At 52.1% G+C, this 14262-nt stretch overlaps 1 protein-coding gene across 1 annotated transcript; it reads left to right on the top strand.

Annotated features, from left to right (window-relative positions):
- Window positions 1-558: 558 nt before the first annotated feature.
- Window positions 559-3774, top strand: LOC147693630 (uncharacterized). The gene is given in 3 exon segments (XM_086933244.1): window positions 559-2427; window positions 2429-2587; window positions 2590-3774. Coding segments are annotated over 3 exon segments (3213 nt in total).
- Window positions 3775-14262: the final 10488 nt, after the last annotated feature.

Here is a 14262-nt window from a genome sequence, read left to right as displayed (position 1 = left end):
CCGGACACGGAGGATACCTCCTCTTCTTCATCTTCAGGTCCCTCTGGTCCCCCTCCTGCTAAGAAATCTCGCAAAGAACATTTTGTTGACGCCTCCTCCCATCCACCAGTCTTGACCTTTGAGCCCACTGATATCATACACCCCAACTCCAAAATTTGGTGCCCTGCTCCAGAGGTTGCAGATTACATCCAAGCCCACATCCGTGATTCTTTCGATCAAGAGGTGCGTTCTCGGCTACGCTCCGAGTGCCCTCGCCCGGAGTCGGCGGATAAGTTGGCTGACACTCCGGAGGTCGATCCAACGATTTTGACCTACCTTAAGAAGTTTAATAAAGATCCAAAAAAAGGGATTGATCGCTCTTGGCGCCTGTGTCAGGACAAGTTACTGGATCTTCTTGGCCCCCTGACGAAGATTCTGGATCTGGGTTATCAGGCTCAGGGGTCGGCGTCTGGCATTGACCCCGATGAACTTATTGGTTGGGCCCAACGGGCTGTCTTTCTCCTGGGGAACGCGAACTGTGCCCTATCCACCGAACGTAGACGTTCCATCTTGCTGAAAATGGATCCACGTTTGTCTGAACTTGCAACGTCTGAGTCAGGTGCTCTGGCTCAAGGTCTCCTGTTTGGTCAACTATTTTTAAAGGAGTTAACGAAGTTCGTGGCGACCTTTAGTGGCCTTGACAAGGCGCAATCTTCCTTGCGCAGGGCGTTCCGCCCGGTTTTTGCCAAGGCCGGACGATCTGGGGGACGTTCGTTCGGCCGAGGTTCTGGTCAGCAACGTGGCCAACAGTCCCACCAGGGTGGAGGCGGACAACGTCAGCAACAACAACAATCCTATTCCGGTTCCAAGACGACCTTCTACCCCTCCCGTAAAGGTCGTGGTCAAGGCAACAAGGGAGGCTACGGTGGAAACCAAGGGGGTCGACAAGATTTCTCCTCTACAGGTGAGCTTGATTCCTTACGACAGTGTTGTTCTGGGGGGCAGGGTGCAGTTTTTTCTAGAGAATTGGCGCACGATCTCAAACGATGCTTGGATATTACAGACAGTTCAAGGGTACCACATCGAGTTTTATCACCCACCCCTTCAGGGTCCCGTCCCTTTTCCCCTTGTTTTTTCCCAACGAGATCGAGAGGTGATCTCCAAGGAAATCGATTCTCTTCTTCTCAAAGGGGCCATTGTGCGAACGACCCTACATCCACAGGGGTTCGTCAGCAATGTGTTTCTGGTGGAGAAGAAAGGGGGAGGATCTCGCCTTGTGCTCAACCTCAAGGAGTTCAACAACGGGGTGGTCTATCGCCACTTCAAGATGGAGGGCATCCATCTTCTCAGGGATCTTCTTCGCAAGGGCGACTGGATGGTTCGCCTGGATTTGAAGGACGCTTACTTGTCCGTTCCCATATTTCCGCCTCATCGCCGCTTTCTTCAGTTCCAGTGGTCAGGGGAGTGGTTCGAATACACGGTTCTCCCGTTCGGCCTATCGTCCGCTCCATGGTGCTTCACGAAGCTCCTGAGACCAGTTATGGAATCGCTGCGAGCGTGGGGGGTGCGGCTGATCGTGTACCTGGACGACATTCTTTTGATGGCTCAGTGCCCACTGCAACTGCGTTCCCATTTATCATGGACAATCGATCTACTTCAGTCTCTCGGATTTCTAGTGAATCCTCAGAAGTCTCATTTGCAACCCACTCAGTCGATAGAGTTTCTGGGTTTCCTTGTGGACTCGATATCTTGCCAGCTTCTCTTGCCTGCCCAGGAGGTCAGGTCTATCAAGAGGGAATTGAAATTACTGTTGTCCACACCGAACGTATCTTTGCGGTCGATCGCTCGGATTGTCGGACTCTTGGCCTCTTCCATTCAGGCGATTTTTCCAGGTCCCTTACATTATCGGGCCCTACAACGACTCAAGATCCGGCACCTGCAGAAGGGTCTTCGTTATTCCGACCTTGTTCCTCTGTCACAGGACGCGAAGTCGGAGATGTTGTGGTGGCTCCATCACATGGAGGCCTGGAATGGGAAAGCCCTGTTCGGCTCGACTCCGGATGTGGTATTGGAATCGGATGCGAGTCTGTGGGGCTGGGGAGCCCGTTGCGGAGACATGACGACGGGCGGCTGTTGGTCTCAAGACGAATTAGCCCTTCACATCAACTGCCTGGAACTTCTGGCGGGATCTTTGGCGATCCGCAGCCTTGCTCCTCAGGCCACCAGCTGTTGCATTTTGCTCCGCATGGACAACATCTCAGCGGTACGGTATGTGAACAAACTGGGGGGAACACGGTCGAAACTGTTGGCGGAGATTGCGAAGGATTTCTGGCATTTCTGCCTTCAGAGGAAGATCACTCTTATTGCAGAGTATCTCCCAGGTCGCCAGAATCAAGTGGCCGACTGGAACTCTCGCCATCTGCTGGACTTCAGCGACTGGCGGATTCACCCCCGTGTCTTTCGGAATCTGTCTCGCCTTTGGGGTCGACCTTGGATCGATCTCTTCGCTTCTCGCCTCAATGCTCAACTGCCCAAGTTTTACAGTTGGCGTCCGGATCCGGAGGCTCTTGCCACGGATGCCTTTCTCCAGACTTGGCCTCCTCAGCTTTGCTATGCTTTTCCCCCGTTCGCGATGATCCCGCGAGTCTTGGCCAGAACGAAGCAATTTCAATCGGAGATCATTCTGATAACTCCTCTTTGGAGAGCTCAAGCGTGGTTTCTGGATCTTCTGGAAATGAGTTGCTCGACCCCGTTCCTGCTTCCAACGAAGTGGAACCTGCTGTTGGATCCTCTGCTCCATCCACATCCTCTAATTCTGTCGGGCCAGCTCCGTCTGGTGGCATGGCGTCTTTCGGGGAACGCTGGAAAGTCCCTGGCTTATCTGGAGACGCTGAGAGATTTATCAAGGAGGCTTGGGCCCCCAACACGCGCAAGCGTTATGCGTCAGCTTGGCGTCGATGGTGTGATTGGTGTTCAGAACGAGACCTGGATCCCGCTTCAGCAGGTGTCTCTTTAGTTGTTAATTTTCTTGCTTCCATCGCTTCTTCTGGTTCTGCTTATAGGACTGTCAATTCTTTTCGCTCCGCTCTCTTTGCGGGCCATGATTTTGTCGACGGGAAGCCCATTGGAGAACATCGTCTAATCTCTACTTTGCTTCGTGGTGTTCGGATGGCTAAGCCGCCATGTCCGAAGTATGTGGATCTTTGGGATGTCTCCGTTGTATTACGTTTTCTGGAAGCCTGGCCTCCCAACGCTTCTCTGTCTCGTAAGCAATTATCTGCAAATTTGACAATGCTTTTATGCTTGGTATCTTGTAAGCGTATCTCAGACGTCCGCGCATTGGATCTCGCGGTCCGTTCCTTTTCCCCGGAAGGCGCTACTTTTACGGTTTCCAGACGTACAAAGACTAATCTGTCTACTGTCACTTATCCAGCTTTTCCTCAAAACCCACAGTTGTGTGTGGTCCGATGCATAAAGGATTATGAGGTGAGTACAGCTCCTTTTCGTCAGGATTTGTCTGGACAGTTGTTGATTGCTTTACAAAAGCCTTTTAAACCTGTGGCGCCAGCTACTCTGGCTCGTTGGGTGCGCTGGCTTATGTCGGATGCAGGAATTGATGTCTCCATTTTTGGAGCTCATTCCGCGAGGGGTGCCATGGCCTCTAAGGCTTTCCATGTTGGTGTAAGTTTGCAAGACATTGTGAAGACAGCTGATTGGTCTTCTGATACTGTGTTTAAGACATATTATTTCAAGCCCATTGTGGATATTGCCTCTGTTGTGGTGGACAAGCTTTGAACAAGCATAATCTGAGCCTCCTGTCCTGCCATAGAATTAAAAATTTGAAAACATTCGTGACAAGAATTTTCAATTCTATTAAGGACACGGAGGCGAGGATTATCCCACCCATTTGTATTCTACTGCATTGTTTATATTGCATCTTTGCTTTGCTATGATCTGCAATGTTTCTTGCATTGGTTTTTTCCCCACCCTATGTGATGCTACCTTTCCAAAGTTTTGGAGTTGTGTATTACGGCTCTGTTTTTCTTTCAGGTTCGGACCAGAAGTGATTCTTCGTCATGGTCTCTCCTGCAGTGTTTTCCGCTCATTTGGATATTGGCTCTGCGGTGTTTCCGGATGTGGCCTCTTCGCTTTTGGATGGTTGCCTGTCTCCTGTTGGCCTTCTTTGCAGTTACCTTCGGTCCTTTCCTTCAGGATGGTCGGCGGTACTTTCTTCAATGACTTTTGACTGTTTATGATTTCCTGGAAAAAGAAAGAGGAAGTGTTGTCCTCTATGGTGGTTTATATAGCATGTAGTCTCTATGGTTGCCTAAGGGCTCATGGGAGTTGTAGTTTGCTTTTTTCTTTACTATGTTCCTATTGGCTGCTGTTGGTAGTAAAGAAATCGAGAAAGCATAATCCTCGCCTCCGTGTCCTTAATAGAATTGAAAATTCTTGTCACGAATGTTTGCAAATTTTTAATTACACAGCTATTTTAAGAGGTTTATCAAATACATGCAAATCCAATGGGTTGTCGGATTCCCTCATTCGCGATCAGTTAGTACGTTGTACTAATAATAAGATACAAGAAAAGTTATTAGTTGGTAATCCTGACCTAAAGTATGCAATTGATATCGCCAAAAGTGTAGAACACACTGCAGATTGCATTAAGGAGATGAATGTTACTGCTGAACAAGGAGTGCATGAAATTTGTGGAGAAATAAAAAATGTATGTGCTATTAAGAGTCAAAAGAAAAATGAAATGTATAAAAGAACCAAACAAAGAAAAGTTTAATTCAGAACACAGACTTAAGTGCTTTAGGTGCAGAAGTACAGGACACTTAGCTAATAATGTCAATTGTTTAGCTAGAACAGCCACGTGCAGGAAGTGTAACTGTAAAGGACACTTTGCACGTGTATGTAAAGATATGTCAGGCAGAACAGTGAATGCCATTGAAACTAGTGAAGATGATAGAGGAAAAAATGTCCTTCAGGTAGACGTGAAAGGAAACAGAGAAGTTCATATGACTGATCTACCTAAGTGTGAGATTGGGTTGGATGGGCAGATGTAAAGTTTATGCAGATTCATGTTCACCCTTTACATTCATCAATAGTGAAACATACCATGCTAAATTTGGTGATGATGCGTCTTCTCTCAAAAGAACCTGATGTGATCCCTCTAGGGTATAACAAAGACACCATACCACTGAAAGGTGTAGTTATTAAGAAGATCACATTCAAGGATAAGAGCACATTAGGGAAAGTGTACATAGCAAGACAAGGGTCTAATCTTTTAAGATGGGCACATCAAAAAGATTTGGGAATGAAGCTGGATCCCACAGCAGAGGTTTCTGTCATGCCAGTTGAGAGATTTGTGTATGGTATTGAGTTGCTGGATGAGTTTCAGGAAGTATTTACAGATGAGCTTGGGTGTTCGAGAGAGTTCCAACACAGAATAAAATTAAAAGACGGTGCCAAGCCTGTTGCACATATGTAGAAATATTCCATTAATGATGAGGGAACCCCTCAGACAAGAAATTGATAAGTTGATCAGTCAAGGTGTAACTGAGCCCGTTGAATGTGCAGAGTGGGAAGTACCCATAGTTATTTCCAAATCGAATACCAAAGCTATCAGGCTATGCATTGACTTGAGAGAATTAAATAAAAACATTTGGGTTGACATGGATCCCTTGCCTAACATAAATGAAATGTTGAGTCGAGTTGGTAAAGCTGAATTTTTCTCGGTAATTGATTTATCTTCAGCTTACCATCAACTGAAGCTCCATCCTGCAAGTAGAGCATTAACATCATTTATTACACCGTTCAGCGCATTGAGGATTCTGCAGGATGCTGTTCGGTTAAGCTTCTACTGACACAGTTTTCCAAAGAGCTATGCAAAAGATTCTGGAAGGAGTGGATCATGTACTGTGTTTCCAAGACGATCTGTTAGTTTTTGGAAAAAATGAAGATGAGCACAACAGTACCTTCCGCATATTCATATCCGGACTTAAGGATGCTGGACTAACGTTGAAAAGAGAGAAGTGTCAAGTGGGGTCCGATCCGTTGCGTATTTAGGACATGTTATATCCAGAGAAGGGATAAAACCTAAGGTTGACTTAGTGGAAGTGATCAAATCTGCTCCTGTACCTAATACTAAGGAAGAAGTAAAGTCTTTCCTTGGTTTATCAGAATATTATTCCAAGTTTGTTAAAAACTTTGCTAACATCACTCATCTCCTGCGGAAAGGGTTTAAAATGTAATTGGAGTGAAGAATGTATTGAAGCACTTAATAGACTTAAGTGCCTGATTGCGAATGCTCCCTTTTTAGGACAGTTTGACACCAGCAAACGTACTATACTGACCACTGATGCTAGTACCAAAGGTATTGGGGCACCCCTGAGCCAAGTTATAGAGGGCAAAGAGAGTATTGTAGCGTTTGCGTCTAGAGCACTGACCGAAGCTGAATCCTGATACTCTGTAGTACAGAGAGAAGTGCTAGCCTGTTCCTGGGCAGTGAAACTTTTCTGTGTGTTTGTTTGGGGGAATTCCTTTCATTCTAAGAACAGACCATAAACCATTGGTAAGAGCATATTCGGGGGAAAAAATTGAAAGAACTACACCTAGAATCTCCAGGTGGTTTCTATGTTTAGAAGGATTCAACTTTAAGATTGTGTACATACCAGTACCTAAACATCAGGCAAAGATTGCTTATCTAGACCTCCCTTACCTAATAATGAGTTGGAAGACAGTGTTGTAGGTGAATTTGTGGCGGCAACCATTATGGAGGGAGTAAACGATCAAGAATGGGAAGGCAGTATGAAAAGTGATCTTGTGATTCATAATGTGAAAGAACTCATTTTGAAGGGATGGCCTAAGAATTGTTCAGATCTTAAAAATGATCAGAAAGTATTTTGGGAGGTGAGAAACAAATTGTATATTTGTGATCAAAATTTGGATAGAGGCAACAAATTGTTACCTCCTGAAAGCTTGCGTGGAAAAATCATAACCTTGGTACATGAAGGCCACTTGGGGTGCAGTTTAACTAAGAATAAGACTAGACATCATTATTGGTGGCAATGCATGGACTCCATGATTTGGAAGAACATCAGACAATGTATAAGCTATGCAAACAGTGACAAGAGCAAACAGGTGACCATAAGTCAAATTTCTCCTGTAGATGTACCTCCAGTTCCATGGAACAAGTTGGCTCTGGACATTATCGGTCCTATAAATGCAAGGGAACTAGGAGGTAGGTTGAAAAAAATTTTGGTAGACTATCATTCTAAATCGGTGGTCATGAAAATAGTGGATAATATCATTACAAGTACTGTTATAATGTTCCTACAAGAAGTGTTTTGTATTGAAGATGTACCACAAACCCTGGTAACGAGCAATGGTGTCCAATTTACATCGTCACAAATGAAAGATTTTTTGCACAAGTTCTCAGTAACTCACTTGCAAACCACACTCTATTGTCCTAGAGCCAATAAATTGGTTGGGCGAGTCAACCGGTTGATCAAAGATTGTATCCAACTCAACGTAAGCAGAGGATTGAATATCAAGAATGCTTTCGATGAAATGATTTGGTCCTATCTTGTAACCCCTCATTCTAACACACGTGTATCTCCATTTAAGTAACTTAAAGGTAAGGAACCGGGTACAAAACTAAGTCCCCTGTGGCTGGTTGGTAATAATGATGAAGGAGTTGATCGTGGAAAAATCATGGAAAGAATTCAGGAATGTATTTATTTTTTTATTTGGAAATTTTGTATAGCGCGACAGATGCTTCAGCAAAGAGGCGTCCCAGCGCTTGTGGCCATGCCAACAGAGTGCAGAAGCTAGACCTTACGAAAGAAGCTAGACCCTAGGAAATAGAAGAGTTTTAATTGCTTTACGGAAGGACAGAAGGCCGTCTAGACAGCGGATCTGCACAGGGAGGGAGTTCCATAGTTTAGCAGCAAGGTACTGAAAGGACCGACCCCCAGCTCCAAGGCGCTTCACCCGGGGGACTGTGGCCAGGAAATGCTCGGCCGAGCGCAGCTGGCGTGTAGGTACATAGGGGATCAGCAGATTGGACAAAATCTCAGGAGAGGACCATTTTAGAATTTTGAAGGTCAGACAGAGAGCCTTAAATTGAATCCTTTGAGGCACAGGCAGCCAGTGCAGGCGCCGCAATGTGCCCGTCGCAGAGCACGGTCTGGGGAGCCGCAGAAGAACTCGGGCAGCTGTGTTCTGGACCTTTAAAAGGCACGTAACGGGGGCGTGGCCAAGATGGCGGGGTGAGCGGACGCTTCCTCCCGTAGCTCCTCCGGCCCAGCTCAGCCCGAGCCCCGATTCCTGCGCTTCTCTCCCCCCGCGGCTGCACTGCGGGTGAGAGAACTGTGCCGGAGTTCGTGAGGCACATTTTGATACCACTTTGATTTTTGTGGCCTCGAGGGAAGTCCCCGAAAAGTTTATTCGGAGATCGCTCCGAGGAGTGGAGCCCGGGTCACCCCGAGGAGAAGAGCCTGGAGGCGGAGCATACGGCGGCGCTGTCCGCGCGCCTCGGCTGGGCCGAGTGCTGAAAAGCTGAAAGCCGGAGATCCCGAGGAAGCGGAATAGATGGACTCCGCGGAGTGAGGAGGCTTCCTGGCCGGTGCCCTAGTGGCAAACACTATTGCTGGGCGGCGAACCCCAGCCCTGAGCCGGTGACCTTCCCCCCACCCTGGGCTTCGAGGGGTGACGCCCTGCGAACTCCGCGCCCGGAGGCACTAGCTGGCGGAGCTCGAGCAGTGCCCGAGCCGGGCAAATCAACTGGTGGTGAAGGGAGACATCGGTCCCGCACTTTCCGGACCCGTTGCTGTTTGAGGGTCGCCCACGGACTTGCTGGCCCGGGCTGCCTTCTTGGGCTCCACCCTCCCGCCATCTTGTCTTGGTGTAGCTGAGCCCAGTGACCCTCGCCTGCGCCCTTCTCACACGGGAGCCCCGGTTCGTCCTGGTACCGACTCATCCGCTGCCCTCCCTGGGAGTACGGGGCTGGAGGCCTCCACTTCGGACGTTGCTGCCTACCCTGCTGGCCCGGGGGTCGGCTTGCCCAGGCCCGGGCCGCCATTTTGTCGCCTGTGACGCACTACCCTTGTCCCCGACGAGGGCCTCATACCTAATGCCCGCGAGCGGTGGCGCTCGCCTACAGCAACTGACCCTGGGCTTCATCGGGGGCCAAGATGACCGGGAGACGTCGTGCGGCACGGGGAGATCGCACTTTACCGGAAATGCTCGGCAGGTCCCAGCAACTACGCGACAGGGCACAGCCGTCCCCGGGGGCCTCCCGGGCATCGACGGACGCAGCCGTGGGCGAGCCACCAATCACGAGGTCCTTCATGGAGGACTTGTTCAACTCCCTCAAGGAGGAATTTCAAACTCTTAAGACCGAAGTGGCTGGAGAGGTCCGGGAAGTGCGCAGGGAAGTCGAAGGCCTGGGCGAGCGGGTCGATGCTGTGGAGACGGCGGCCCAACGTCGCGATGAAGAGATAACTCATCTCCAGCAGGACGTCCTCCGCCTCCGGGAGCAATGTGTCGAGCTCCAGGCCCACTCGGAAGACCTCGAGAACAGGTCCAGGCGGAATAACATCCGAGTGCGAGGTGTTCCATCCGCGGATGAAGGTGCGGACCTAGTGGCCTATCTGCAGGACCTCTTCCGCGACATCTTGGAGGAAGAAGCGGACTTCCCGATCCGCATTGACAGAGCACACAGGGTGGGCCGCCAGCGTCAGTCAACGGCACCCCCGCCTGATATCCTGGCATTCCTGCCGGACTTCCCCCTAAAAGAGCGCATCATGACGAAGGCCCGCAGGAAGCAGCCGCTGACCTTCCGAGAAAGACCTGTGGCGCTCTATCAGGACCTGTCCGCCATCACACTGCAGAAGCGCAGGTCTTTCCGCATCGCTACGGACTTTCTGCGAGAGCATGAGACAGCCTATTCCTGGGGTCACCCCTTCCGTCTTATCTTTCGATGGAATGGGGTGCTGCATCAGCTGCGCTCTTTACAAGATGTCTGTGGAGTACTGGGCCTTACTGCTACGGAGGAGGAAGGGGCTACACCCGCATGGCGGCGCCCCGAGCGGCGGGGCCGGCGGAGATCGAGGAGGCGCCAATCGTCAGCGACGGCGAGTCGTCCAGACTCGCCCACCATCAGAGCGGACATGGAGGAGGCCCTGAGGACTGCGGCCAGGAATTTGCCTGAAGCTACTGGTGTGGCCTTGACGGCCTAACTTTTCTCCGGGGGGAGAGACTCCTAGCTTTACCGATGCTGGGCTGGGGCGGGGGGCTGGGGGGGCGGGGGGGAGGTGTGTGGCTGGACGTCCACTTGACTGTTTTCTGCAGACTCGCCCACTTGGGCTAGACTGAGACTATGGGGTGTTGTTTCCTGTTTTTTTTTGTTTTGGTTGGTTGCCATGGGTTGGTTCTGGGGGGGTTTAACTGTTGGTTTGGTGTGGGGGGGGTCCCGTCCGAAGCTGTCCGAACATATGCGATGCTACCTCTGGCCTTCCCTGCGCCCCTGCCCCGCGCGCCCCCTCCGCTGATCCCTTGCTCGCTGCATAGCGCGTTGGTTCCCTGGAGGCGATGCCGCCCCTGAAAGTAGTGACCCTTAATGTTAAGGGTCTGAATAACCCCGTGAAGCGTAGGGCGATCCTTTCCCTGTTGGAGGGGTCGCAGGCGGATATCTGCCTCCTGCAGGAAACCCATTTACTTTCCAAGGATTGCCATAGGTTGCGCTCTGCCAAGTTCCCTACGCAACTCTTTTCCTCTGCTGCGACTAAGACTGCTGGGGTGGCCATTCTTCTAGCCAGCTCCTTCAGGGGGGAGGTGTTGCATAAACATGCTGAGCAGAAGGGAAGGCTTCTAGTGTATCGCATGCGTTTGGGAGGTGTTGCCTTTACGGTTGGTTCGGTATACAGCCCAAATGACCACCAGGATCGTTTCCTGGAATCTGTGTTGGTGGACGTTACTGCCTCGCCCGATCGCCATATCATCTTGGGGGGAGACCTGAATATGGTCTTCGACTCCGCCCTGGATAGGTCTGCCCAGCGCTTTCCGCAGACAGGGGAGCTTTCTAGAGCGGTACGGGACCAGATTGCGGAGATGGACCTGCATGACCTCTGGCGCACCATGCACCCCACCGATAGGGACTACTCATATTTCTCCCACGCGCACCGCACTTATTCGAGGTTGGATTACCTCTTGGTGAGCGGACCGCTTTGTTCGGCCGCCACGGCGGCAGACATCGGGGTCTTGTCCCTGTCCGACCACGCACCGGTTTCCGGAATCTTTGCTTGGCCGGCGGCCCCCCCCTCTAGAGGGATGTGGCGGCTTCGGGACACGCTTCTCCATAAGAAATCGGTTGTGAAGCGAGTGGAGGAGGTCATCCAGGATTACCTGACCCACAATAACAACTCTGACACGTCCCTGGCAACGCAGTGGGCAGCTTTGAAAGCGGTCGTCAGGGGGGAGTTTATCTCCATTTCCTCGGCGGAAAACAGGGAACGCCAACGCAAGAGGGAGGAATTGACGGCGCAGGTTAGGGAGCTTGAGCAGGTTCACCGCCGGACAGGGGCCCCTCGTGTTTGGAAGCAGCTGAAGGCGGCACGGAAACTTCTCTCTGCGTTGGATCTAGATCGGGCGGAGTATGCAGCGCTGCGTCTGAAGCATGCCTTTTACACCGGCGGAGACAGGTGCGGTAAGCTTCTGGCCCATAGGCTCAGGGCTGCGCAGCAACGCAATGTGGTGAAGGAGCTGGTGGGAGCGGATGGGATCCCGGTTTCCGGTGACGCGGAGGTGGCAGATTCCTTTCGCTCCTTTTATGAGGCGCTGTACGCTGCAGAGCCTTCCCCACCGGGAGAGGCGGAGGCCTACTTGGAATCCGTGACCCTCCCGGCCCTGGACCCCACCCAGGCGGACCACCTGGAGAGGGACATTCACGTGGAGGAGGTCATCACCGCGATCGCACGGCTAAAGCATGGTAAAGCCCCGGGCCCGGATGGCTATACGGCCTTGTTTTACAAGACCTTCTGTCCCGCTGTCGCGCCTCTCCTGGCTCGCTTGTTCAACTCCTTCTCCGAACCGGGAGCCATTCCACCGGACCTTCTCTCAGCGACTGTGTCGGTTATTCCCAAGCCGGGGAAGGACCGGACCCTGTGCGGCTCGTATCGGCCCATCTCGCTCCTAAATGTGGACCTCAAGCTTTATACGGGAATCTTGGCGGCCAGACTGGGTCTACACCTACCAGGTTTGGTGGAGGCGGACCAGGCCGGTTTTGTACCCGGTAGACAGACGGTCGACAACACGAAGAGGGTGACGCACGTGCTGGAAAAGGCCTCCCGCGTCCCGGGGGAGCGGATGCTGCTATCGGTCGACGCGGAGAAGGCCTTTGATAGGGTTCATTGGCCATATCTCGAGCTGGTTCTTGGGAAACTGGGGATCGGCGAGAAGTTCCGCACTATGGTCTTTAACTGCTATAGGAGACCGTCAGCGTCAGTGCGTGTCAATGGACACAGCTCTAGCAGCTTTGCCATTGAGCGCGGCACGAGACAGGGTTGCCCCCTCTCGCCACTCCTCTTTGCCCTTTATATGGAGCCGTTTGCACAGAGGATTCGCGATAACCCGGACGCTATTGGGGTGAAGATGGGGCAATACACGCATGCTGTCAGCCTATACGCGGACGATGTCTTGCTGACCCTGGATGACCCCAGGCGGTCGCTCCCTGCCTGCGTCCAGGAACTGAACGCTTTTGCCCGCGTGGCGGGCTTTAAAATGAATATGACTAAGTCGTCTGCACTGGATGTGTCACTCTCTGCCGTCACCAGGCGGGACCTTCAGAGTCTCTTTCCTCTGCAGTGGTCCTTCTCCACGGTGCCTTACCTGGGAATCTTGCTTGCTCCCTCCCTGCCTGCCATGGTCGCAGCTAACTATTCCTCTCTGGGCAAAAAGATCAAAGAGGAACTCGGCCGGTGGAACAAGGGCCTGCTCTCGTGGCTGGGCCGTATCGCGGCGGTGAAGATGACGATACTGCCTCAGATCCTGTATCTTTTTCGCGCTCTTCCTCTTCAGCCCCCTGTGGGTTGGATACGGCAGACGCAGGCAGACATCTCCCGCTTTGTGTGGCAGGGCCGTAAGCCTCGGATGAAGCGGGTCCTCTCCATGCTTGCCCCGGAGGCGGGGGGTCTCGGAGTCCCGGACCTCCGGAAGTACTTTCAGGCGGCGCAGCTCCGGTATTTGGTGGAGTGGAGCCGGTGGGAATCGGACAAACACTGGCTCTTTCAAGACCAGGCAGTTGCAGGCCGTACCCTCCAGGAGGTCCCGTTCCTGCGGCGCACTCACCGCCCGCCTAATCTCTATGCCTCCTTTATCACCCGGGTCCCGCTAAGAGTGTGGGACGCGGTGTGTGAGCTTCGTGAGCTCACCACCTTTCCATCGCCGTTCACTCCCATTGCTGGCAATCCAGACTTCACTCCGGGCATGGAGCCGGGAGCCTTTTCCCACTGGGTGAGCGCGGGTTGCAGGGCGCTTTTCCAGATCTACGGGCCGGAGGGCGTGCTCCCCTTCCAGCAGCTCCGACAGGAGTTTGGCCTGACGGAAGGGGACAGACTGCGTTACATGCAAGTCCGCCACTGGGCTCTTCAACCCCCCGTGCGTGACGTCGCTGCCCGTTCGATTACGCCCTATGAGCGATGGTTGGTAACCCGGACCTTGGACGCCAAGCTGATCACTGATCTGTATAAGTTTCTCCAACCCCCGCCGTTTCATTACCATAACCCAGGGAGGGAGCGCTGGCACAGAGAATTGGGCAGGACCCTGAGCCACAAGGAGTGGGACAGGATTGCATATCGGGCGAGGCATTCTGCATACCACACTGGGCTGACGGAAACCTTCACTAAAGTGTCCACCTATTGGTACTACACCCCGGAGCGGCTCTATGAGATGCGCAAAATCGGCGATAGAGGTTGCTGGCGCGGCTGCGGACAGGAGGGCACCCTCACGCACATTCTCTGGAAGTGCCCGGTGCTGTCGGCCTATTGGAAGGAAGTCTTAGATGAGGTGGATAGGCATTTCGAGATCGAGCTTCCGCGCTTCCCCGCGTATGTTTTGCTAGGCCTCCCCAATGACTTGATGTATCCGCTGAAATCACGCAGGGGCAGGCAGATTGCGATTGCGCTAGGCTCCGCCGTTCAGAACATACTTGTACTCTGGCGCACCCCCACTGCCCCCTCTATCACTGGTTGGCTGCATAGGCTCTGGCAGGTACTGGGC

The sequence above is a fragment of the Lissotriton vulgaris genome, chromosome 8, assembly GCF_964263255.1.
Source record: "Lissotriton vulgaris chromosome 8, aLisVul1.2, whole genome shotgun sequence".
In the NCBI taxonomy this organism is placed as follows: domain Eukaryota; kingdom Metazoa; phylum Chordata; class Amphibia; order Caudata; family Salamandridae; genus Lissotriton; species Lissotriton vulgaris.
The sequence above is the reverse complement of the archived record's forward strand: the minus strand, read 5'-3'. Positions and strand labels throughout refer to the sequence as shown.